Source organism: Brachyistius frenatus, unplaced genomic scaffold (genome assembly GCF_029030835.1).
Source record: "Brachyistius frenatus isolate BFR_SWC_R1_liver_20210118 unplaced genomic scaffold, ASM2903083v1 Contig_39, whole genome shotgun sequence".
Classification (NCBI taxonomy): domain Eukaryota; kingdom Metazoa; phylum Chordata; class Actinopteri; family Embiotocidae; genus Brachyistius; species Brachyistius frenatus.
Window position 1 is genome coordinate 3022081 of NW_027210638.1, and position 23831 is coordinate 3045911.

The window sequence follows — 23831 nt, forward strand, 5'->3', positions numbered from 1 at the left end:
AACTCCTATACCACAGGGACGCGGAACTAGTGAGAACACAGCTCTGACTCTCATATCCTATTTATACATCCTTTCCTGTACATTACAATCCTATTTAGCGCACCCTGCTTCCTACACAATCCTATTTATGGACTCAATCCCACCCCGCCACCACCGCACACCCCACTTCCACTCTCGAATCCTATTTGTGTCCCCCGTCCTCCTGTATGCAGGTGCCATCCATCCAAAAGGCTGCCTACTGGGTGTGTACGCTGTGATTCAGATGAGTGTGTGTGTTTGTGTGTGTTCACCAGTGATTTGTGCAGTAATGTTACACTGAAATTGGAGTGTTCCACGCAGGAATAAGAGAAACACTGTTCTTGGACTCTTTGTTGTTTGCAAACATCAGTCAGTTGTTCTGTGGCTAACCAAGAAGCTTTCTGTTCCCTAGAAGTAAAGAGTTTGAAATTTGCTTTTGAGGAAACGCCGTCAAATGAGGCTTCGTCTTGAAGGTGAAACAAACGCCAAGTATAAAGGTGAGATCAGAGGTGCTTGCCCTCTACTTCATCCCCTGCGATCTGATGTAACACATTGCACATCCCCTTCTTTGCATTTCCAAATCGTCCATGAGTAAAGATGAGTGTCTGTGTCTTCTGTCCCGTCCAATCTCCACCCGTCCCCGTGACAGGCCTCTTATCCTCCATTAGTGTATCTAAACAGGACAAAATGCCTGTCCATATCACGGGCCTGTCTCCACCTGACTCCCCACCTGTCACTCGCCGAGTATTATGAAAGCATCCTCATTCTGTTTGAAGATGGGAGATGAAAGGAGAACGGCAGTCAGGGACCCGGTTGGCCTGACAGACCAGATTAGAGTAGCCGATGTTAGAGAAAGAGGTATGACGGAGGGGAGAGAAGGGTGAGGATGTTCCTGCCTAACTGGATTAAGGGAGGGGGTGAAGGAAAGGTGTATGTAGAGCAAGAGTCTGTGCCTGTCTTTATTAGGGGAAAGAAGGTGTAGCAAAGTGGGCGTGGAGAGGCGTATGCCTGTCCATATTAGAATGACAGGTGCTGGTTGCCTCTTCATTTACACTTTAGTTTGAACTGAAGAACTGGCGTCTCACAGACAGAGGTAATGATGAGCCAGCAGCAGAAAACTTCACATGCCGAAACACCGTCTTCATCTGATGAAACAGAGGGGATGACAGGCAGGCCACCAGAGCACAAGGTTAAACAACTCACTATGCTGCTGCTGCTTCTCTATCTCCACCACTTTGTATACGCCACTGGACTGGTTCGAGTTAAATTGATGCTCAGCATGATTTGAAACAAGTGATATATGGTGTCTCCCATTTGGCAGACATTTTTATCCAAAGCTAACACCAGAGTGAAATAGTGTGTCTGAGCTGAATTTATTAATCATTCAATTAACTAAATGTTCCTTCTTGGTATGGTTCAGATGAATAGACTGTCAGTCTTTAATGCAATCTAATTCTCTGCACACCTCAAGAGAGATGCTGAGAACTTAACTGCTCTGCAACTCTTTCATTTCTCTCACCCTGTCAAAGCCTTTCACCTGCATTACTCATTCCCGGGTACGTTTTTGTCACGCTCATTTCTGCTTTATTATTTCTCTGCAGGCTAAATCCTGATTCTTCTCTTAGAGTAGCAACAGTTTAAGTCGCCCTGCAGTCTGCTGTGTTCATCTCTTTCCCTCTGTGTCTCCTCCTTACCTTCCCTCCTCAGATCGAGCCTTCCTCTGTGTCTTTGGGGCTGGCTGGTAAAGACAGTAGGGGCAGTCAATCGTATCAGACTATCAGGCCAGTTCAACCATAAATTATCTGCAGCTAACAAAGCGTGTTGCTGTAACTATTACACAGGCAGTCAAAGTCACCCCAGCCCACAGTGCTAGGTTACACCAACTCACACACTATATGGCTATAGACCAAAGGAAGTGCAGGGAGAGTGTTTGTGAGAAACTGGTCAGTTACACACTGAAGTTTTAATATTCAACATACAGTTGGTAAAAGGACAGAAGCAGGTGATGACCTGATTTTAGAATGAATAGCTTAGGAATGACTTAATAATAATCAGAAAAAACAATCAAAGAACAAACTGGCACAGAAATAAAAAAAAATATGGGTTTTTGCAAACAATTGAAATATTGTGTCAAGTAACAGCGATTAAAATATAATTTTTCATAGCATTAACATTGAACATTGAATGCATTTGGAATATAACTTACCAGTAACATTTTTCAAATGATCATTTTAAAACAAATATTTGAAAATTAGTAGAATAAAAGCATCTAAAATGAAAACCAAACAAAAACTAAAAATGTATATTTATATCTTAAAAGGTAGGGTGTACAATTTACTCCTTGAAACCCAAATTCCTAAACTTGGTCAGTTTAAAAATGTTTATGCAAAAACTTTTGCAAAGGATGTATCAGCCTCCATTATTTAGACCATGGTTTGTATACACCACCTAAAAGCATAAAAATATCTTCTGTCATAGCTTTAAGCATATAATCAATTAATAACCAAATGGTATTTAAAAATAATTAGAAACAAATAATTTACATGAGTCTTTGCTCAACTGGTGTTGCAGTATTGTCCACTGTTCCTGTGTGTTTAACTATTTGTTGTGTGGAAACGGCGCGTTGTGTCTCCCTCTCCTAACTGCATGCATAGGTCTGTGTTATTGGCTAATTGAGAGCGTGTTCTGTGCTGCAGATCTGCCCTGGAGGTTAGTGTTGGCACACACACACTGTAGCAGGACAAATGAGAATACACCCCGCCATCTGCCCAAGAGAGACACTCCCTCGCCCTCTCCTTGTCCCTCTGCCCTTGTCCCCCCTCTCCTTTTCCTCTTTTTGTCTCATTTTTATTCCTACCTTCATGCTCCCATCTACTCTTTCCAGCCTCCCCCCTCCTTTCCCCTATATTTTCTATCTCATCTTCCCACCGTTCGATCCTCCTCTTTGTCTCTGTACCACCACTTCATCTCTACCGCTCTTGTTTCTTCCGTCTCCTTCTCTGCTACCTGTCTCTCGCCATCCTGAATAAGTCGTTCAGAGAGGTGTGTTTGTGTTGTGATGCGGTGGCCAGTCGTGTTAAAGGTGTTACTGTACCCCGACCAGAGACTTTCTGAATGTTCCGTGGGCGAGATCCATAGGGGCTGACACCGAAGGTCACCCCTGGTTGGTAACCTTGGAGACCAACTTTATTAAAATGAATTTGAGTAGAGGGGCCGTCCTGACAGCAGCATAATTACATCGCAGAGCATCAGCACTAATTTATGCAGCCTGCATTCAACCGGTCAGGAGTGCCGAGATGGGGTCAGCATGGACACACAGAGAAACACACACACATTCTCACAAGAGCATATTGGTATGCACACTCTCATACTGCCTCACAAACACACACACACACACACACCATACCAATAAAAATAGGTAAATACATTCAATTTCTTTTTACACTGCACAATGAACTCACAATCCCCCCTGTAGTGTGTTTACTGCTTTGAGGGTCACTGTGTGTTTGAGTGTATGTAGGCATGTGTGTGCCAGAGAGACCATTAGTGTGTGTGTGTATGCATTTAGCAGTGTTATAGATACAGACGCTGGACAGGTCTTATTAGTGTCACAGCCTGGTAAGTGCAGCACAGTCACTGTTCAAAATAATACTGTTGTTAATTTTTGCTCAAGTGTCTCTATAGTTTTATGTGTTTAATAAATAAGCACACTTCTAAGAATGTAGAAACTTCACTGTGGTGGTCTAAAGCCCCCCGCCCCGCCTTTATTATTATTATTATTTTCTTCCATATAATCTACCCACTGAAGCCATCAAAAAGGAAAATCTTATAGGCAGGGTGGCAACTATATGGAATTTAAAGATAAAGTTGCTCACCTTGACTATTTATTGGTTACTGTTTTCTAGATTGCCAGTCAGAACTAATTATACACACTATGAAGTTCTTTGGGATTTTTTTGCCCCAAGAAAATGTTGACTTTAGTCTGAGGTGCTGTTAATGCAAAGACTTCTCAATCCACATAGGGTGTGACTTCGATAAATCACCTCATCATATTCTCTCCAAATCAAATCATGATATTAAGTTGACAACAGAAAAGTAACCAAGACTCAAACTTCTGGATATTTTTTGTATAAAAAAACCCGGTGGAAAATGAATGCCGGCAACAACAAAACAACAAAAGTAAATGAAAATATTTTAACGTGACTTAATTAATTTGGACAAGTTTTCCATTCAGCCTACTGCTCACGGTTCAAGATAGCCATCATTTTCATTCATGTATTGATTAGTAAGGTCCTCTGTGCTCATTAGGCTCCATTAACAAAATCCATAATGAGAAAAACAATTTTGACAATGTGTCAATGTTTTTCAACCTGGCTGCAACACAAACAGATCTGACATCCTTTCCTGGGTTACAACTCTGTTGCACTTCTGTATCTAATAAGTTTCGATAAACTATGTCGGTATGAACTATGTAAACTATGTAAATATGTCGGGAACCTGATGGGTGGTCTGCACAGTTGAAGATAGAGCAAGAGACTTGGTAAAATGTGAAGCTGGAATCAGAGTGAAAAGAAGAAGAAGGGGTCAGTGAAAGAGGAACAGGGAAGAGCGCAGTAGAGGAGAGTAAAAGGTATTGAAGAGAAAGGGGTGAATGGGGGACATGGATATAAGTCACAGCTCCAGTCACTCCATTGTAGCCGTTGTGACCAAGGGCACGCTAATCTATCCCATTAGCAGATCTTTGCGACTCTCTCATAATGTTACTGCTAGCTGCTCTCCTGTGACATGTTCCTGGTTGTGTGTGTGTGTGTGTGTGAGAGAGAGAGAGAGAGAGAGGATGAGTTTGTGTGAGTGTGTGTAGAGACAATGTGAATGAGACAGAATGCTGTGTGTGTGTGTGTGTGTGTGTGTGTGTGTGTGTGTGTGTGTGTGTGTGTGTGTGTGTGTGTGTGTGTGTGTGTGTGTGTGTGCGCGCGCGTGCGTAATGACAGTTCAGCTAGTTGCTCTCCTGTGAAAATGACACGTTCCTGCCAAATTAATATCATTACTATCAGAGTTTAATGGGCCAGTGCTGCCTTCTTATTTAAAACAGAGCATCCCTCTCTCTCGACCTCCACCACGAAGGAAGGGGGTGGTAGGAGAATGTGTTAGAGCAAATGACTAACTGAGCAGGACAGACAATGTGAACAGACTTATTCTTTGATCACAGTCAGGAAGACGAATAAAATGAGGAATATGAACTTAATTTAAGGTTAAGATGAGCTACAGATAAAACAAAGAAAATATTCAGGGTGAACCAGAAGTTGTACGCCTCCCCCAGACGAGTCAAGCTGCAGTTTATAACTGTCTGTCCAGACTCATGTACTATGTGTAGTGAAGACCTTCTAGGAATTTGGCCAATAAACCAGAGTCTAAAATAACTGAAAGTAGCGATGACAGTAGACAATCCTGCAAAAGGATTTTGCTGCCAACACAAAGGGGCCACAAATTCTAAAACATGGAAGCTTCACACACATCTTCAACCTGACAGCACAGAAGGTCTAGACAATCACCACAGTTTCAAGGTGGACACCCAAGATTAGTTTCACAGATTCAGTATCCGACCTAGTGTCAAATATGGTCACAATCTCCCCTTCTGTTCCTGATGTTATGGTATTGAATAATGGCCAGAAAAGTGTTTTTGCAGAACATTATGATGTCGCAGTGAAGTTGACCTTTGACATTTTGGACATAAAATGTCATAATTTTATTGTATTAAATATTTGTGTGAACTCTTCTCCCAATTAGCACATTTGTTTCTTAGTTATGGCCAAAAAAAACAACGTTTTTTTTTTTTTTTTTTTATTTTAAGGTAACAGTAACTTTGACCACTAAATTATTGTCAGGTAATTCTTCAGTCAAAGTGGACATTTATGCCAAACTCCCTGAAAACATGCCAAAGATATTGTGTTCATGAGAACAGGACAGACGCACAGCTCAAAAACATAATGCCTCCAGTCGTGGCTGTCACTGGTGTGGAGGCATAAAAAACAAAACTGAAACGATCTTTGGTAGAGGAAATTTAAAAAAAAACAACAACAACAAAAAAAAACATTTTCATTTGCAGCTAAAACCCACCGGGTTGTTGTTTTTTTTTTGGGGGGTGGGGGGGTACAACATTATTCATGTCAGACATTTGCCTCAAAAAACATTTCCTTTAGTGTGATACTTTTAAAATGAAGCACTGCTCTGTTGAACAATGGAGCTTCCTTCCCAGTTGTAATTTTACATTTTTGGGGGTTTGTATTATATTCTCGGTAATCGTCACAGCTGGACTCATGCCTACTGCTGGAGTGATGGCCGCTATCAACACTGGCATTTAGCATAACAAAAAATATAATGTCAGTTGTGGTTGCTGCTGTCGTCTTCTGTGTTGAAGAATTCTGTCGGCAGATTAGAAGTGTTTGGCTCTTGGGTGCATTTTCTTTCATACCTTGTGTTTTACAGTACGTCTTTGTGGTCATTGGTTTTTATGTTCTTTTACAGTACTTGAAAGTAGGTGTGTGTACAGTATAAGCCGTCTGTGAAGGTGTCATTCTTCACTCGATGTCAGCACTGTGATAATGACTTGATTTGGAGCTACACTCTGCGGGCTGCCTGCGAATGTCGGCACCACCGTGGTTGTGTTTGCACGTGTGTGCATATTTACACAGTTTGTATACATGTGGAAATAACTATTACACACTACATTCTATGTGTGTGTGTGTGTGTGTGTGTGTGTGTGTGTGTGTGTGTGTGTGTGTGTGTGTGTGTGTGTGTGTGTGTGTGTGTGTGTGTGTGTGTGTGTGTGTGTGTGTGTGTGTGTGTGTGTGTGTGTGTGTGTGTGTGTGTGTGTGTGTGTGTGTGTGTGTGTGTGTGTGTGTGTGAGAGATTTTGAGTGTGTGAATATGTCAGGTTGCCGCAGGAGACCAATTAGCTGGTGCATCAGTGAGGAGGTGAGCATACACACACCTGTGTGTGGCCCTATTACACTAGCTCATCACACACTCTCATACCAACACACAGACAGCATTGCTCTGCTCATAATAGAAACACGGTGACACTTACAGTACATTGACCATATGGAATAATGACTTCACTGTGTCAAACTGTCAGATGTGAGTCACCAGCATGCGTTATTTCAACTAGATGTTACAAACTTAACAAACTTGAGTGAATTTTCGGTTATCTTGCTGCTGCTGAATGGTTGTCATAAGATATATGTACTTTACCACTAAACATTTCTTCATTTAAAACTACGCCTTGTAGCAGTCATACACAGTGGATGAGATCAAAGAGGGATTCAGTCCAAACTTTGAGGTATCGTGCACTGATGCAATTACGTGAGAGTGAAAAGGAAGATCACAGCCAATAAAGCAGCCAGGTCTCTTCATGTATAATTCAGATATTTTATGGAGGGCTATGCACCCATATGGACATGCTAAAGGAAGACAAAAGCCATTTCCAGCCACAGAAAAGCCCTTTTAAAAGCTAATCCCTGTGCCTGAGTCCTACACCTTTTACTGCTCCTTTTTAATGAATAGGTGTCCAATAAGGCCTTTTATTGTCTTAGCATATGTTGCTTTTATTAGGGGAAAATAATTAGGTTGTGCGGATCACTTCGGAAGTCCTCTCACAAGATAAAAATGAGATAGTTTCACAGTCGTTGCGCAAGTCCTTCTGACTGCCCGTCGTTTTCCCCTTGGATGCCTTGTGTCCTAGCTCCTTCATCTCCTCCTCTGCTTCGTTTCCTACTCCTTCTCCTTTTCTCTCCTCTCTTCTTTATGCTTCCCCTCCTCCTCTTGTCCTTTGCATTCCCTTCACTTTCTTCATCACTTCCTCTTCTATTGTCCCCTTGAACATGGGGGCATTAAACGTATGCAGGGATGTCGCATTGGACTGCACATTTACACATGTGCGCGCACACACACACACACACACACACACACACACACACACACACACACACACACACACACACACACACACACACACACACACACACACACACACACACACACACACACACACACACACATGCATATAACAGATGAACAATCACGGTGTGACAGGAGGCTGTTGATGACTGACACTCGGTTGATCTTATCTGGCGCAAAAGGGGTAAAGGGAGGGCCGCAGAGAGAAAGAGCGAGAAATAGTGCGGGGGCACGGGGGGCTCTGCAGTGCTTTGTGTTGTGTTCCTGTCACTCTGGCATAGTTTACCCCTCTGCTCCTTTCTCTCCTTGCTTTCTCATCCTCCACTACATCACTCGGCTTGCTTATAGTAAAAGAAAGACTGTCAACAGGGCTCTTCTGTGATGTAGGACTCCAGGGAAAGAGATCCATTTACCTCCAAGAGGTCCTACTATGACCGTTTACCCGTGAGACCTCAGTTACAGCAACATTGTATGCCCAGTCCTGTAAGTTATGGGCTGGAGGGGGATGGGGCTACGGGCGTATAAGGATCTGCTGATGGTTGATGGAAAAGAAGGGGCTGAGGAAGAAGCAGGGGGCAAGGCAGATAGACAGAGAGAGATTGAGTGGGCATGATGAAGGAAGGGAATGAGAAGCAGGGAGGAAGGAGGCTGGTCCCTCCATCCTGCCCTTAATGCCCCTCAGGGGATCATTCTGCCTGTGGGTGAGTATTAGCCATCAGCCTGTGGGCTAATGGACGTTACAAAATGGAGTTTAGTACATACAGATGACCAGGGGGATCACTAATCACTGGGGAGATCTATGATGACGAGAGCTGGTCATTCTCTGGAGGTCTAAACAAGCTCTCAGTCAGAATATGGGCAAGGCTCCCATTCAAATAAAGGCTTTTCCCTGCAGTCCGTGCTGTTGGATGTGAACAGTTTCTTCCATTTATAGTACAGTTTTCTTTACATTTTTTTAATTCATGTTTGAACTGATAAAATGCATCATTATATATATAATGACCAAGTGACCTTTGACCTACCTCAGTCAGGGTGACAGAGGCTGCCACAGATTCATGGGGGTGAGTGTCAGGGTGCTTTCTGAAGTGTGCGCTGAGGTATTTGAGGTGCTAATCTCGCCTCAGCTTGGTTGAGTGGTCAAGCTGAATGGAGAGACAGCTTGTTTATCTGAGGGGACCGCATTACCCAGGATTCCCTCTACAGCTGGGCCAGGCACGCTCAGCTGAGCTGTCAGCTCGCAGAGGTTACTGGGGCTGAGGGCAAAGATGGTTACACACACACACACACACACACACACACACACACACACACACACACACACACACACACACACACACACACACACACACACACACACACACACACACACACACACACACACACATAAACTGCACACAAATCAAACTTTGATTTCAATGGTTATTTATTAAATGTAAAATATCTTTAGCACAGATTAAAAATCAGACACCTCCATCTATTTTAAACATCACATCTTGAAAAAAAACCATTCCTGAAACAGAATCACAATCAGTTTGGAGTCCCACTTTCAGGATAGCTACTCCACGAGGCTGGGCAGAGGGTTGAGGCAAAAACTGCTTTCCTCCTGATCCCTTTATTAAGGCTACAAGCCAGGAAATACTTGTCCTAATGTATAATGTAGCCTTTCGACACTGGATGGTAGGAAATTACTTCTTTTTTTTTTTTCTTTTTTTTTTCACCAAATGCCTTTAGATTTCAGGTATTTTACCAGTTATAGATGCGGAAAGAAAAATGTATAGTTTAAATGTCAGTTTTCTGAAAATGTGCCTGTCTAATAAAGGGTAAAATTGTATACTTTATAGTTTACTTCGTAGAACAAAAGAGTAGATACTTCAGACCACAAAATGCTGCTTGTATGGGACTGACTGCTTTCCAAACCTCAAAAAGGCGAAGAACAGAACCCAACTTGTGGTTCTGACAAAGGGCCTTCACATGACGAGCATTGACACGAGCTGTAATGATCTGTGGTTCATGCCAGGAACGAACTTCTCAAATTGTGTCCCAGGCATTAAATTGCTTTGCCAACATTTTAGCGCTGCTGCTGAATTGGAGTGCCATCACAGAGGTCAACTGGTGAATGCTCCCCCCTCTCGTCTCTCTGCCTCAACCCTCGCTGCTGTACAAATGCCAACTGACAACAACTGACACAGATGGTGAGCAGAAACACAGGACAGGCAAAGGAAGAGAACCACCCACAGGAGTAAGAAAACAGGAAGACTCTACACACACTGTCCAAGAGAGGATATTGCCTGACAATATTATCAACTCATTTATTTTAAACATTTTTTAATTTTTTTAATTTTAATCTTTTCTTTTTTCTACTTTTTTAAATGTTTTTTTTTTCTTTTTCAGCACATGCCATATGAGAATTTGGGGATTATAAAAGTACCTGAAAGAATTGCTAGGTTTTCAGCATGCATAGCTGTTAGTATTTACAGGTTCGTATGTACAGGGATGGACCAAAAACAGACTGCTCTACAGTACTGGGTTATTTACATCCAGGTCAGAGGGAGAGGTCAATGTCATAACTACAGATGTGGGGGTGAAGGGTCACATGCATAGGGTCAGAGAAAGCTCATACAGCTGAGTACACCTTGGACGATGAAGACACAGAACAGAACACGGCAAAGTAACATTTCTGTCAATTCTGACAACATCACATCTCCCCCACATACCCTTTTTGCTTTTGAATACGCTCAATAAGTGAGTTCTCAACGACCGATTATTGCGTAACACGATACAAGGACATTTCTATTGCGAGTCCATGAGGTCTTCAGTTATTGAGTCAATACTGAGATTGGAAGACTTGGAGCTGGTCCCAGAGCAGTTCCAGAACCGTATTGTTGAATCCCAGGCTAAGTGCAGGCTTATTGCAGGGTGTTTTGTAAGTATTTCCTCAGTATTTGTGTTTGTTTTTATTATCCACAGAAGCAGATATACACAGAACTAATCTACAAAATCTGCTGTCAAACATGGTACTGTCTGGCTCCTTTGGTTTGTCATATTGCTTTGATGTGGTGATCTTTGTTGTAGTTTTAGCATAGAGATCATTTTAAGTTTGGAGTTGTTTTGGCGCACCTTATCTTTCCCATCTGCTCCCCTATCAAAACCAGTGTGGTTTTGGCAGAGCTAGTTTTCTTTTGGGTAATGTCCAAGTCAAGTCATTCAAAACAAGTCCCGTTCAAGAGTCAAGTCTTTTTTGGAAGTCTGAATGCTGACTTATTACTGACTGCTCTCTAGGTCTAAAGGATATAAATATCTTCCTTTCAAAGTTTTTAAAGCAATGTTTTTACATAGCTAAGACTGTCTCTTGGAAAATTATAACAAAAATGCTGAAATTGTGCTCCTTTCTCTGACAGTGATGTCTTGAAGGGTCTTCATGGAGAGCTCAATTGCAAAGCAATAGGCAAGGCAATCTGACAATTATTAATTCAATCACAATAAATGTGATTTATTTGCTACAACTACAAAGCATTTGCAATAACTGTCAATGCAGCAGACTGTAGCTTATTAATACTGTTATTCTGAATTTATCCAGTCAAAATTTTAAGTCAGGCAGTCAAGTCTCAAGTCTTGATTTTTGCAACTTAAGTCCAAGTCCACAGCTCTGAGTAGTCAAGAGCAAAATACCACAGATGTTTCTCAAAACTTCTGTACAAAAGGTAATGATTCACATTTAGTTGCAGGAGATAGAAAGACACGTATCAAAATCCATGTTTGTAGTTGTCTAAATTTACAGGCTTATTCTACAGTTTGACACGGGGTAGAAGTGACTAACAGAGGTGTGTACGATGCTCATTGGTTCAGCGACATTACCTTTCATGTAGATCGTCCCAAGTTTTTTTTATGTGTGTATTCGTTCGTGCTCGTGTGCAGGCGCATTCTCGTGTTCAGGCATGCACATATGAATGTGTTTGTGTGTAATTCTAACTGTACTGAGATAACTGCTCACCCCCTCTAGTTCTCTTTCCCACTACCTCAGACATGACTTGCCTCCTATCCGCAAACGCACGCACGCACGCACGCACACACACACACACACACACACACACACACACACGATGATAAATGGCTGTGGTGGGTGGTTGAGCATGTTAATGCCTAATCTCATCAGCCTTATCTTTTACAGAGGTCACAAGGTCAAGTGGCGAGGGGGATGAGCTAAACACCAATAAGATAGCTAGACACACAGCACAAACAGTCCACGTACTCCTCCAGAGGCCGATAACTGGACTGCTGCAGCCCAGAGAGAAGCAGTAGTCTGGACTTGCCTTTCAAAACTAGAAGCAAAATACTGAAGATTTCATTGAGAAGCCAGCCACATAAATCTGGATTATGAACATGAAAGTTTTCTTTTATCAATCTTTCAAACTAACAGCAGGACCGGCGGTAATTGGACACAAACAAACTGCTCTGAAAGTCAGCCAAGTTCAAGGGGGCGTCAGCGAGTCAGAGCCCGCAGCAGTGAAATCTTCAGTGAAGTTTAAAAGGCAGTTCGCTTTCAGACGAGCGAAATCAGATGCCCTAAGTGAGGGAGATGAGTTAAACTGGGCGCGTGTGAACCTGCAACTCGGAGACACTGCTTGGCATTTGTCGGTCTTTGATATGGAGGCATGTGATGTGGATGAAGTTATCGCCTCACTGGCAGGTGAGACAGACAGCGGCGCACAGAGAGATGCTGCCTTTTCATCTGCTGTTTACCGGCTCTCTCATCACGCTGCACTTCAAACACGCTCAATCTGCTACTGCGACGTTACACACCAGGGCTCCTCCTGGTGGAACTTTACTTAGAGCTTAGAGGGGGTTGTGTGCAACTGTATGTGTAGGTTTGTGTGTGTTGATGAGGAAACATTTCTAAGAATCTGGTTTGTGTGTGGATTTTTTTTTTTTTTCATTGCATTTGCATTTGTGTGCATATTTTTGTTCTTGCTTGTGAAAATATGAATGCTTTAGACCTCAATGGATCTTTCCACTTCATGTGTGATGGCCTCACAGCTGCTTTAGGAAGCTGTTCAAACAGTTGGCATGTAATGTGCCTCCATTATGCATGTGTGTACATTTGTGTTTGATTACTCTCTATATATATATGGAGTTGTCTGTGTGTGCCAGTGCTAAATACTGGTCTTTCAGTCGTCATCAGTTTTCCCTCTCACTCTTTCTGCCCCCCCATCTCGCTCTCGTTCCCTCACATCAGGAGATAAAGAGGCAAACCATTTCATGTGGCCGTATAGAAGTCGTCTCTAGTCCTGGAGTTTGCAGGGAAGCTGTCACAGCAGCTTTTAGCCAGAGCTGCAACATGAAAGATCCCTCTTTGAGCAGTCGGGTTATGTGTGTAATTCTCTCTGACGTGTTTATTCTGCTGCAGTTTCAACTTTCATTTTTAAATGTCACGGAAATCTCCCTCCAAGAATATCCCTGCTAATTACTGACTGACGGGGAAGGGTGTATTAGAGAACTTAGCAGGTTGCGTCCAAATACTGTTTTACTTTTACAGTGCGTCTTTGCTTGAGACGACATGAAACGGAGTCATTTTCTGGGTTGAGACTTGAGTGATCTTCAGATTTAAACTTGCCTTTAGAGAGAGAAATTACTGAGAAAGAAATGGAAGGAAAGCCTTGGGGTGTGTGTGTGTTTGTGTATTGTATGTGAAAATGCTGTTTATCTATTAATTTACTGATTTAGATAAAGATTTGTTTTTGCATCATTTCCAACACGTATTCTCAACTTTGAAAGCCCGGCTGAATCCCTATACACATCATGTGAAAATATACATATTTATGACCACGGCATTAAAACCTGCTTTTTATAATACACATAAAAGCTGTGGTTTCCCTGGTGATTCCCATCCAGACAGGAGCTGGTGTAATTTTCTTTGTTTCTTGTTCTCACCGTCTCCACTGAATCTATACATCTGTAGCATTCACATGGTCCCATATAGCCAAAGGTCCTGTACACACCAGGTAGAGAAATAAATAAATAAATATATGTATATAAATATATGTACAGTTAGGGGTTATGCTATTCCCATGTTAATATGACCCAGTCATCATGGGCTGCAGGGAAAGGGGAGAGACAGCGTGTGCGTGAGTCTTTTTTTATTTTTTTCTTCCTGTGGACACTGTCCTGCTGTCTCTTTTTTTCTGTGTGTGTGTGTGTGTGTGTGTGTGTGTGTGTGTGTGTGTGTGTGTGTGTGTGTGTGTGTGTGTGTGTGTGTGTGTGTGTGTGTGTGTGTGTGTGCGCGTGTGCGTGTCTCTCTCTCAGAGGAAAAAGGGATGTGGTCGGTGTTTGTCCTCTACAATTTTCTCTGGACAGGACACATCCTAACGTCTGTGTGTTTTAAATGAGTTCTCCATATTTTGTCTCCTCCTGCAGGTTGACGCAGTTTTGTTGTCTCAGTGTCTTGATTCGTCCTCTGATCTTGCTCCTCTTTCTGTCTCTTGCTCTGTCCACAGCAACAAGGGGCGGCCACCACGGTGTACTGTGCAGTAGCTCCGGAGCTCGAAGGATTAGGCGGCATGTACTTCAACAACTGCTTCCGCTGCCTGCCATCCATGCAGGCCCAGGATCAGAGCAGCGCTGCCAGCCTGTGGGAGCTCAGTGAGCGCCTGGTTGTCGAGAGGTCAGTGGGCGTACAGGCCCTCTAATGGACAGAGGACGACGAGGAGGAGGAGGAGGAGGAGGGGGGCAAGCCAAACAGGAATCAAAGGGGAAGCAATTGGTGTCAAGTTAGGTATGAACTTAAGAAAAGATAACTGTGCTCTGACTGCACTATACAAGAGCTGCCAAACCACAGAAGTCCATCTGGATATGTCACATAACTACGGGGGCTAAAACACATTACATATACAATACAGGGGGGTTTCATATACAATCTATTGAATAAATTAAAGGTGGAGTTGGGTTCAGCTCTGCTGTGGTAGTTTACAATGCAAAGTCGGGGGATGGGAGAAGATTTGAGACGAGTTTGTTGTAATTTGTTTGTTCTCTGTGTGTGCCTGTAGCCTGTTGTAACTCCTAAGTCCTTTTCACAACTGTCTATTTAAAAGAGCAAAGTTCGAAAAAGCAAATGACCTGTTTTGATAACAATGCAGGGTTACCTAGAAATCATACACTATGGCATATGCATTTGATTCCAGCAATAGTGCACTATATGGCAAACGTGTCTTCCCAATTAATGTCTGTATATTCAGTATCGTCTTGTCTAGTTCTATGTAGATGTTTATGCTTCCTATTGAGATACAGAGAGCGTTGGTTAATCATTGTGCTAAATCTTTTTGGGCAAGAAGAAATAAAGAGTACTGGGCATGTGACACTCATGGATATATAAACACACTAGAGGTTTGATTGATATGACTATTAACATTATTCTGCAATAATTTTATTTCTTATCAACGTCCCTATTTATTTTCTGTACAATATTTACAACATCCTGATTTCTGGGCATGTGCTAAAGGGGCGTGGACATCATATTTTTTTCTGTTTGCTATGTGACTCAATCCTAAGTCTAAATCTAAACTCTGGTAAGTCTTACCATATTAAAATTTGGAGATATTTATGGGAGGATATTTGTCCATTTCAATCAGAAGGTGGAGAATCTAATTTACAGCGTCCAGGATCTTTAATTTCTGTTTCCTTCCTCGTTGTTCAATGAGTGATTTCACTCCTGGTTTTTTTTTCTTTTTCTTTTTATTCGTCATCCATTTTAGTTTTTAATTCTGGCTTTGAGTTTGCTGTTGTCCTGAAGCCGCTGGAGGAGTGGGAGGCGGGGTGGGGCGGGGCGGGGAGGGCGTGGGGCACTTTTGAGACATTGTGCTTTATGGCAGTCTGGGTGCCGTTGGTTGTTCTTGAAACAGCATTCCAGTGTCATGATATCTGTAAAGAAAAAAAATGAGAGAGAAAATTCAATAAAACTCTGTTATACAGTAACATGCGAACTCCTTTTAGCCACAAAAATAAGTCCATTCATTTGCAGGCCATTAGGGGGAGATATTTGTGTAGAAAGCTGAAAAGTGAGCAAAACAAGTCTGACTAAATGGGACAGTTCAGTGTGTGCTAAAAAAAAAAAAAAACATCAACAGTGTTTGATAATTCACTTCATCAAAAAAAAGTGGTTTTCTCTCAGGTTTGCCCACATGCTTATGTCAGAGCAGAAAGCATTCACGTCCTGCGTGTAAAGGACAGATCAATCAGCTAATCCCACAGATGATCTCGCGTGAATCATCAGCTACCTGCTGGTATCACTCCTCCTTTAGGAAAATCCTCAGAATAACTCTTCTTTTTGCTGCACATACAAACGCATGCATACAGCATCCATGTTACACCATAACTGATGAAACCTTTTCCTCGTTGTCTCTTTTCTCATTTTTTTTCTGCACTCCTGTGCTGACACACACAAAAGATTGTGTGTGCTGTGGGCTGTACATAACCTGATACTGGTGTGCTGCCCTGTTATAATCTGTACTGTACCCTGTGCAGGTGTCTTATCACTGTCCTTTCACACAGGACACACCTGGAACAGAGATACAGTACAAACAAACACACACACGGGCACACACACACACACACACACACACACACACACACACACACACACACACACACACACACACACACACACACACACACACACACACACACACACACACACACACACACACACACACTGTGACAGCAATCGGCAACTCGTGTACACAATGAGCAGTTATGAAACTGTCCAGGATGTGTCTTGCCTCGGGGTTATGCATCAGAATTCACAAATTGTCCAAAAAAACATCTATGTTTACATCCAATATGTTGCGGTGACTAATGAAGAAAACTACAGGAATATAACACACTTAGTCATTTCTCTGTAGCTGCACCAAACAGGGGTAAAGGGCTTTACAGTCGCTACAGTATTAAAGATGTTAACAAAATCAAAGGCCATTTCCAGCCGCTGTCCGTGGTGCTGATCCGGCTCTGGTTCATTCGTGTCTGTACTTTTATCCCTATGGAACTATCCATGGAAAACATGAGGCGCACATGAGAATTTTCCTACTTGTTAATCAACTATCGAGCCTATATTCATTGTGTGTGTGTTCAGTCTGCAGGTTGCTGAGCTTTGACATGAGCCTCTATGAGAAATGACACCGTCCCGTTCCCTGGTGGCTGCCCGCTTCAGCTTTGAACAGATGTGTTTCCTGCTGTCAGTTGTTTAGTTTCTGTCTATTGTTCGTTTTATTTTTATTTAGTTATTCTACCATGTTATGTTTTTTCCCCCCTTTGTTGAATTCATGTTGTAGCTGTGCCACTACTTTAATTATTAAACCAGGATTTCCTGCCTCATCTGGTCTGTGAACTGTGGTCTGACTCCTGCGTTGTGTCGTGCTCCACTGCAACTGAAGTATCATTTTATTCAAAGGAATTCTTTTGACCAAATATCCTGTTCAAATGGTTATTTTACTGCTTTAAAAAAGTTTTACGTGTCCATCCCTTACATTTTGTTAGTGGCTGAAGTCAGAACTACACCTCAACCAGTCCACTTTAGATATGTTCACCCACAGAAAATCTGCCACTTGTGATCTTGAGACATCATCACGCTTAGCTGAGGCCTCAGGTTTAGTTTATCTGTGACAACTCTACGACAGAAAACACACGGAAGCCCTCGAATGGAGGGGCGGACTCGATACACAAAGGAGAATCTTCAGGAGCCGCAAACAATTAGATGTCAGTGCAGGCGTGCACTGCAGTGGCCGATCCATGGGTGTGTAGTCTGAGTGAAGAGGGAGGGTCCTGCCTGGCTTTCATACAAAGCCCTATCGATCAGGCCTTATCGGAATCATCTGATAGCTAATCAATAAGCTACACTTCCTCTCAGCGAGCAAAGAGGAGAGAGAAGCGAGGCTCTCACAAGAGGAGGACCTTGATCCTTTGACCCCCACACTCAAACACACACACACACACACACACACACACACACACACACACACACACCCCTCCCCACACACACACACACAGTTTCTGTCTCTGTTCATTTCTCCGTCTCTTCATCTTTCTTATTTTAACAGTGCCCACCAATATAATACCCCAAAGCCTGTGTAAACCAAATAACCAATATACTTTAGAATGTAATTTTAATTAGTTGGATTTACAGTTGATTTTTTTTTCCCCATCACTGAGTTTATTTCAATTTGGGCAGTAATTGTTTATGACAGACCATTTCATTTTCCATTATTGTTTTTATTTCTTCTTATGATTAATTTCACCTCTCAAAGAATAATTATGAGAGGATTGATTTGATTATGCCTTTGTTCTGCTCCTATTGGCTCCATTGACTGAAGGAATGCCATGTTGCCATTTCGAGCGGATATATTTAATGATCACAATCAATGTTAAAGCTCTCTAGACTCAACTAACCCAATAAATATCTGCCACAAGGAAATTTACCATCTAACTACAGCAGGCAATAAAGTCGTACTGTCTGTTCTCTTCCATCCCCCCTGCTCTCTTCTCATCTCTCTCTTTTGAGGATGTCATTGGGATTAAAACTGTTGATCAATTTTCATAAAGTACCACTGCAGTCAATGAAAATATTATTTTCTTTCCATATCTAACCATGTGCTTCGCTTGCGGACTGCTCTTTTTTCCAGGATGGAGTAAGGGATGATATATATATTTAATAACTGCAGGCAAAACAACTTAATCAGTACATTTTAATATAAAAATCTGCTTGTCAAAATATTTTTTGTCTTCTTTGCAGATTTTTTAAATATTGTAATTCACTTTGCAGTGCTTCAAAAACATCACAGCTTTTTCTAGTCTTCTATTTTGTGTGTGTGTGTGTGTGTGTGTGTGTGTGTGTGTGTGTGTGTGTGTGTGTGTGTGTGTGTGTGTGTGTGTGTGTGTGTGTGTGTGTGTGTGTGTGTGTGTGTGTGAGTGTGTGTAGGAGGCTTCAGTAAACAGTGCAGTGGGGCTGCCCCATCACACTATAGCGGATGCATTTCTCTCTGAGATGCAACAAACCAGCAGCGCCAAAATAAACCTCCTTTAACGTTTGGCACACTATTAAAACAACACACCGTAAATATGATGCAAATGTTCTATGTGGCAGGACTCACAGCATTTTAAGCATCTTTCTCTTGCAAATGATGTAAGTTGTGTGAGAAGAAATGTTGTAGTTGTTGGCACATTTCTATCCATGGCCATGCTTTAGTTTATCAAATCTGTTCTTTCATAAAGACGTCTTAGCAGCAGCATTGATGACATTTGAATCCAGATATCTGTGATTCACTGAGGCTGTTCACCATCAAATGCACTTATTTCCCCCTGAAGATCTGCTCGTGCAATCTATAACTTTCTCTGTTTTTATTGAAGTCTCAACACGGCACCTTTGAGGAAATCCTTCCAGCCCCAAATCCCCAGCGTGTCCTCACCGCTAGACAGCATGACCTTGTAAACCCTGAGTTATTTTACTCACCCATTGTGTGAAAATAGAAAGAAAAGGGAGAGAGAGGGAGGGGGTGGAGGTAGAGAAAAAAAAAAAACATAGAGCTCCTGCCTGTCACAGCTTTCAAACACAAAGAAAAATGAGCACTTGGGCTGAAGTACAATTATTAGCCCCTGTCTACAGATTCATCACACTATAGAGAGGCAGGGAGAGCGGGAGAGATAGAGGGAGGAGCGGAGCAAGAGGTGGAGGCGAGGAAGGTAGAAAAAGAGGTATCAGCAGAGCGGTACAGAAGAGGGAGAGACAATAAGGAGAAAAGAGTGAGGAAATAGAAAATAGGGCTGTTAGACTGAGAGGGAAAACTGAGCGCGAGGCAGGCGGGGAGCAAGGTGAAGCATGCAAAGCTACCGCAGAGCCGGAAGAAGAGGGGGAGGGAGGTTTTAGGGAAATAAAAAGAGTGAGGAAAAGAGCAAGAGCAAGGCAGAGGTAAAGGAAGGTAAAATGAAATAAGAGGATTTGTCAGGCCAGTGGTTGGTGGCAGTAATAAAGCCTGCTAATCTGAGGGAGAACGCTTGACTGCTCACACACTGACTCTCTTGACGCCCCACTTTACCACTGGGCCAAGCCAAGGTCACACACACACACACACACACACACACACACACACACACACACACACACACACACACACACACACACACACACACACACACACACACGATCACGCCAGTCCAAACACACACTTGCAGAGTCTGTCCGATTGTTTTTTTTTTGTGAATCAAGTGAGTTTGTGTGTTTCTCTCCTCACTACTCTTCTTACACTTTCCTCTCTCTCACCTTTTCTGTCTTGTCAGTCACCTTCTTGTTAAGCGTCATCTCCACCAAACACCCCTTTCAGCCATGTTGTTTTTGAAATCTCATTTTTCTCGGTTTCTTAACTGCCTCCGCCGTGTGGATCAATACCTATCAAAACCATTACATAAATACATCTGTCACAAGCAGATAGTAGAGTGGGGATGTAATGTGTCTGGGGGGGAAAGAAGGTATGCTGTGCATGTGTGTGTGTTCTCAAAGGACAGCGAGTGTCATTTTGTGTGACCAGGTGTGTCGGGCAGAGAGAAAGGTTGTTATTGAGCCACAGTAAATGACGCATAACCTGGTGTACAGCTTACTTAGCCCCAGACTTCTGCTCTCTCTGTCTCTTTTTTTGTCACTTGCTCTGTATGTGTGTGACAGTGTTGCCATGGGAATATTATTATTATTATTATTATTATTATTATTATTATTTTTAAGGCTGCATGTCTAAACTAATTGTACATAAGAAATGAAATATTTTGGATGCACAACACAACAGAGGCTCCTGCATGTCTGTATGAAGTTGTACGTTTGTTTTTATATTTCAAACTCGGGCTCTGGTATCGTTTTAACGTTTTTAACACTCGTGAGGTGTTATCTTACTTTGAGAAAAATTGTAATGCTTTTCAACTAAAACTTTTTGAAAAGCTCAGACTTCTCAAAAGTTAAATTTCTTTCACATGCAGCACAAAACACAACACAAAAAGTGTTTTAAATCAGGAAATATCTGATCCAAGATGAAGTATTACGCAATATTTACAAAAGAAATGCTGCAGAGAAAGAAAAAAACAAACAAAAAAAACAAGCTGCCAATATAGAAAGCAATGAATCTTAGAAAGCACCACAGAATTCAGAAACTATAGAAAAGACTGCCACAGAAAACTGCTCTGTAGGGGGCACTAAGCAAGAGTATTGTTTCAGTTTTCTTTGCTGTGATTATAGTCTGGAAACACTGTTGACTTAAACGTTTGTTGAGCCCCTATGAAGGGCGGACCAATCAGTGACCAGTGCGGTTGGCTAAAAGCGATGACAGAGTCAAGTGTGTGTTTCTAAATGTAGTTGCAGCGGCGGTAGCGTTTCGGACGGTTTCGGCGCATTTGGTGGTCAATGCTGATTGGTCAAAGGCTTCTCCAATAGTTTCAAAATTAACTTTAGGTCCACGCCCGGTAGGATGTAACGACTGCAAACAACTCCCTATGGAGGACGGCCAGACCCACATGTTCGTGCTAGGAACTAGGCTAGGAACACGTTTGTTGCTGGAGACGAGCATGACACACCATATGACAAAACTTACACTAACCGGCAGGTCAATACTTGTTGCCCTGAGTCACCGTGCAACAACAAGCATGTCAACAAGCATCAGTTTTTAGTAACCCCTGGAAACATTTTCATTGTCGTATGTGCTTTGCAGCTTTTTTTGTACTTGGTTGTGTTTTCTGAATTTCCAGCTTATTTCTTTATTTGCAGTGAGTTTCTGTATTTGCTTTGGTTTCGTCTTCTTGCATCTGTTTTCTTAAGCTGCCGTGCGTTAAGGTCTCAGGGTCCAGCTACACTAATGAAGGACTGATAAGAGGTCAGTAGAGAGAAGGAGTGTTTCCGGTCCTCTCGTACTGGGACCAACTGATCATAAGTTTGTATTTTCTCCAAAAAAAAAAATTATTTCTCTGAAACACAAAAATTATTTCTTACTTTTTCTTCTACCAGTTTCCTATTCTGTCCCCCCCCCCCCACCAATCATCTTATAAGGTTGTCATAGGCACTTTCACACCTCACTTTGCTGACAGCGGGGACCGTGATTGATGGTGCGATGCAGATTTACATGTCATGCTGAAATAGCACAATAACCTGCACGCAGATAATCACCTCATTGAGAAACACTCTGGCCTCTCTCCACTCACAATTACTATTGTGTATTTGATCATATAACCACTCTCCAACAATGCGCTTAATGGGCTTATTGGCAGAAGACCAGAACTTGCTTGTAAATAATCCTGATGGTGTTTGATTCTAATAAATTAGGCTCATATATGCAAACACGGTAAAATCATAACAATATCCAAATGTGTGTAGGCAGAGGTGTGGGGGGGGGAGGGGTGACAGGCGGAGATTTATGCTGCTAGCAATTGGCCGGCTTCATCACTCACTCAGCTATCTTTAACTTTTTTATTTGTTTAATTTCCAAATGTGATTGCGCCACCACTCCTGCTCATGCTGATAAATGCAAAGGATCATGGGTAGACGGGAGCGAGATTAATACGCATAATTTTTTAACTAGACAATCCGGGAAGAAAAAAAAAAGTAAGCAGAAAGGGGGAAGGAAGAAAGGAGTGTGCTAACAGCTCTGAGGAGGAATAAAAGCCATTTCTGCCTGGACATGATGTAACCAAGTACTATAAGGTAAATAAATGTAAGATCACAAAATGCATTTTCTCTCCGTCTCTCTCCCTAATTGGTGCTGCTTGGGTGAAAAACCTTTTAAGCCAAATAAAAAACGAGCCAAAATACACAGCACTAAAAAAGCTTGGTTACCTCATAGCTTCATTTCTGTCATTTACTTGCATAATGTGAGTTTCCACTGTCTTACTGTGTATTCTGAAATATATACTTTTTTTCCTTGATTAAAATTATTTTCATATACACAGTGAAGTTTTTTGGGGGAAAATGCATATTGCTGTGCAAAAGACATCTCATGTACAGAGTTTTACTTAGATAATTAGACAAAAAGTAAATCAAACAAAGCGGTATCTGTGATCAAAGCTAAAAAGCAACAAACGTTAAACAGCACTATATTTAACTAGCAATAAAAAACTTACAAGCTACAAGAATATGGGACCAAAACTGCCTCCATTACCCATAAAAACCCAGTTAATAAAGAAAATACTACATTGTTTTTACCTTGAGAAAGACTGGTTTTGTACCTCTAGAAGAAAAGAAATGTGTGTGTTCTGTGTGTGTGTGTGTGTGTGTGTGTGTGCGCGCATTATAAATGGAAGGGAGAAGAGTCACCTCTCAAAAACACACTCGCATACCTACGAGATTAATTACAAGTACCGTGAATCACTGTGCAATTAATTAACTCATCCTCAGTAATGAGTGCGTGTGCGTGTGTGTGTGTGTGTGTGTGTGCGTGTGTGTGTGTGTGTGTGTGTGTGTGTGTGTGTGTGCGTGTGTGTGTGTGTGTGTGTGTGTGTGAACTGTGCATGGTGTGTGTCACACAGTCAGCCCCTCCATCTCTCCACCTCTCGGCCTGTCCCCTCTTTAATTGCTTCCCTCTCGATTAAAATGCAGTCTGCTGTGACATCACTCAACCCTCTGTTAGAACAGGCCAGGGCTCTGGGCAAACCACACACACAGACACACACACAGACACACACACACAATTTATTTTACACAGCATGGATTGTTTGGATTTTAGGGAAGATGTGCGATGCAGAGAAAAAAAACTGTAAAGATTGTGTCTCTTTGAAATTAAGAGTCGGAGTGAGTGAGTCCAAGCAGCTGAAGCATCAACATGGAACTGAACAGAGAGAGTTTAGGTCCAA

General features: G+C 42.1%; 2 protein-coding genes across 3 annotated transcripts in view; one reads left to right on the plus strand and one right to left on the minus strand.

The window, feature by feature from the left end:
• wwox (WW domain containing oxidoreductase) overlaps nucleotides 1-17348 on the plus strand; it is a 134749-nt gene extending 117401 nt beyond the window's left edge. The window contains exon 9 of the mRNA XM_069702061.1: nucleotides 14465-17348. Within this exon, the coding sequence (XP_069558162.1) occupies nucleotides 14465-14656 (192 nt within the window). The 3' untranslated portion in view covers nucleotides 14657-17348. The remainder of the gene's footprint in view (nucleotides 1-14464) is intronic.
• mafb (MAF bZIP transcription factor b) overlaps nucleotides 14144-23831 on the minus strand; it is a 46950-nt gene continuing 37262 nt past the window's right edge. For both annotated transcript variants that reach the window (XR_011311050.1, XM_069702065.1), the window contains one exon: nucleotides 14144-15884. The gene's annotated coding sequence lies outside the window, so the exon portion shown is untranslated. The remainder of the gene's footprint in view (nucleotides 15885-23831) is intronic.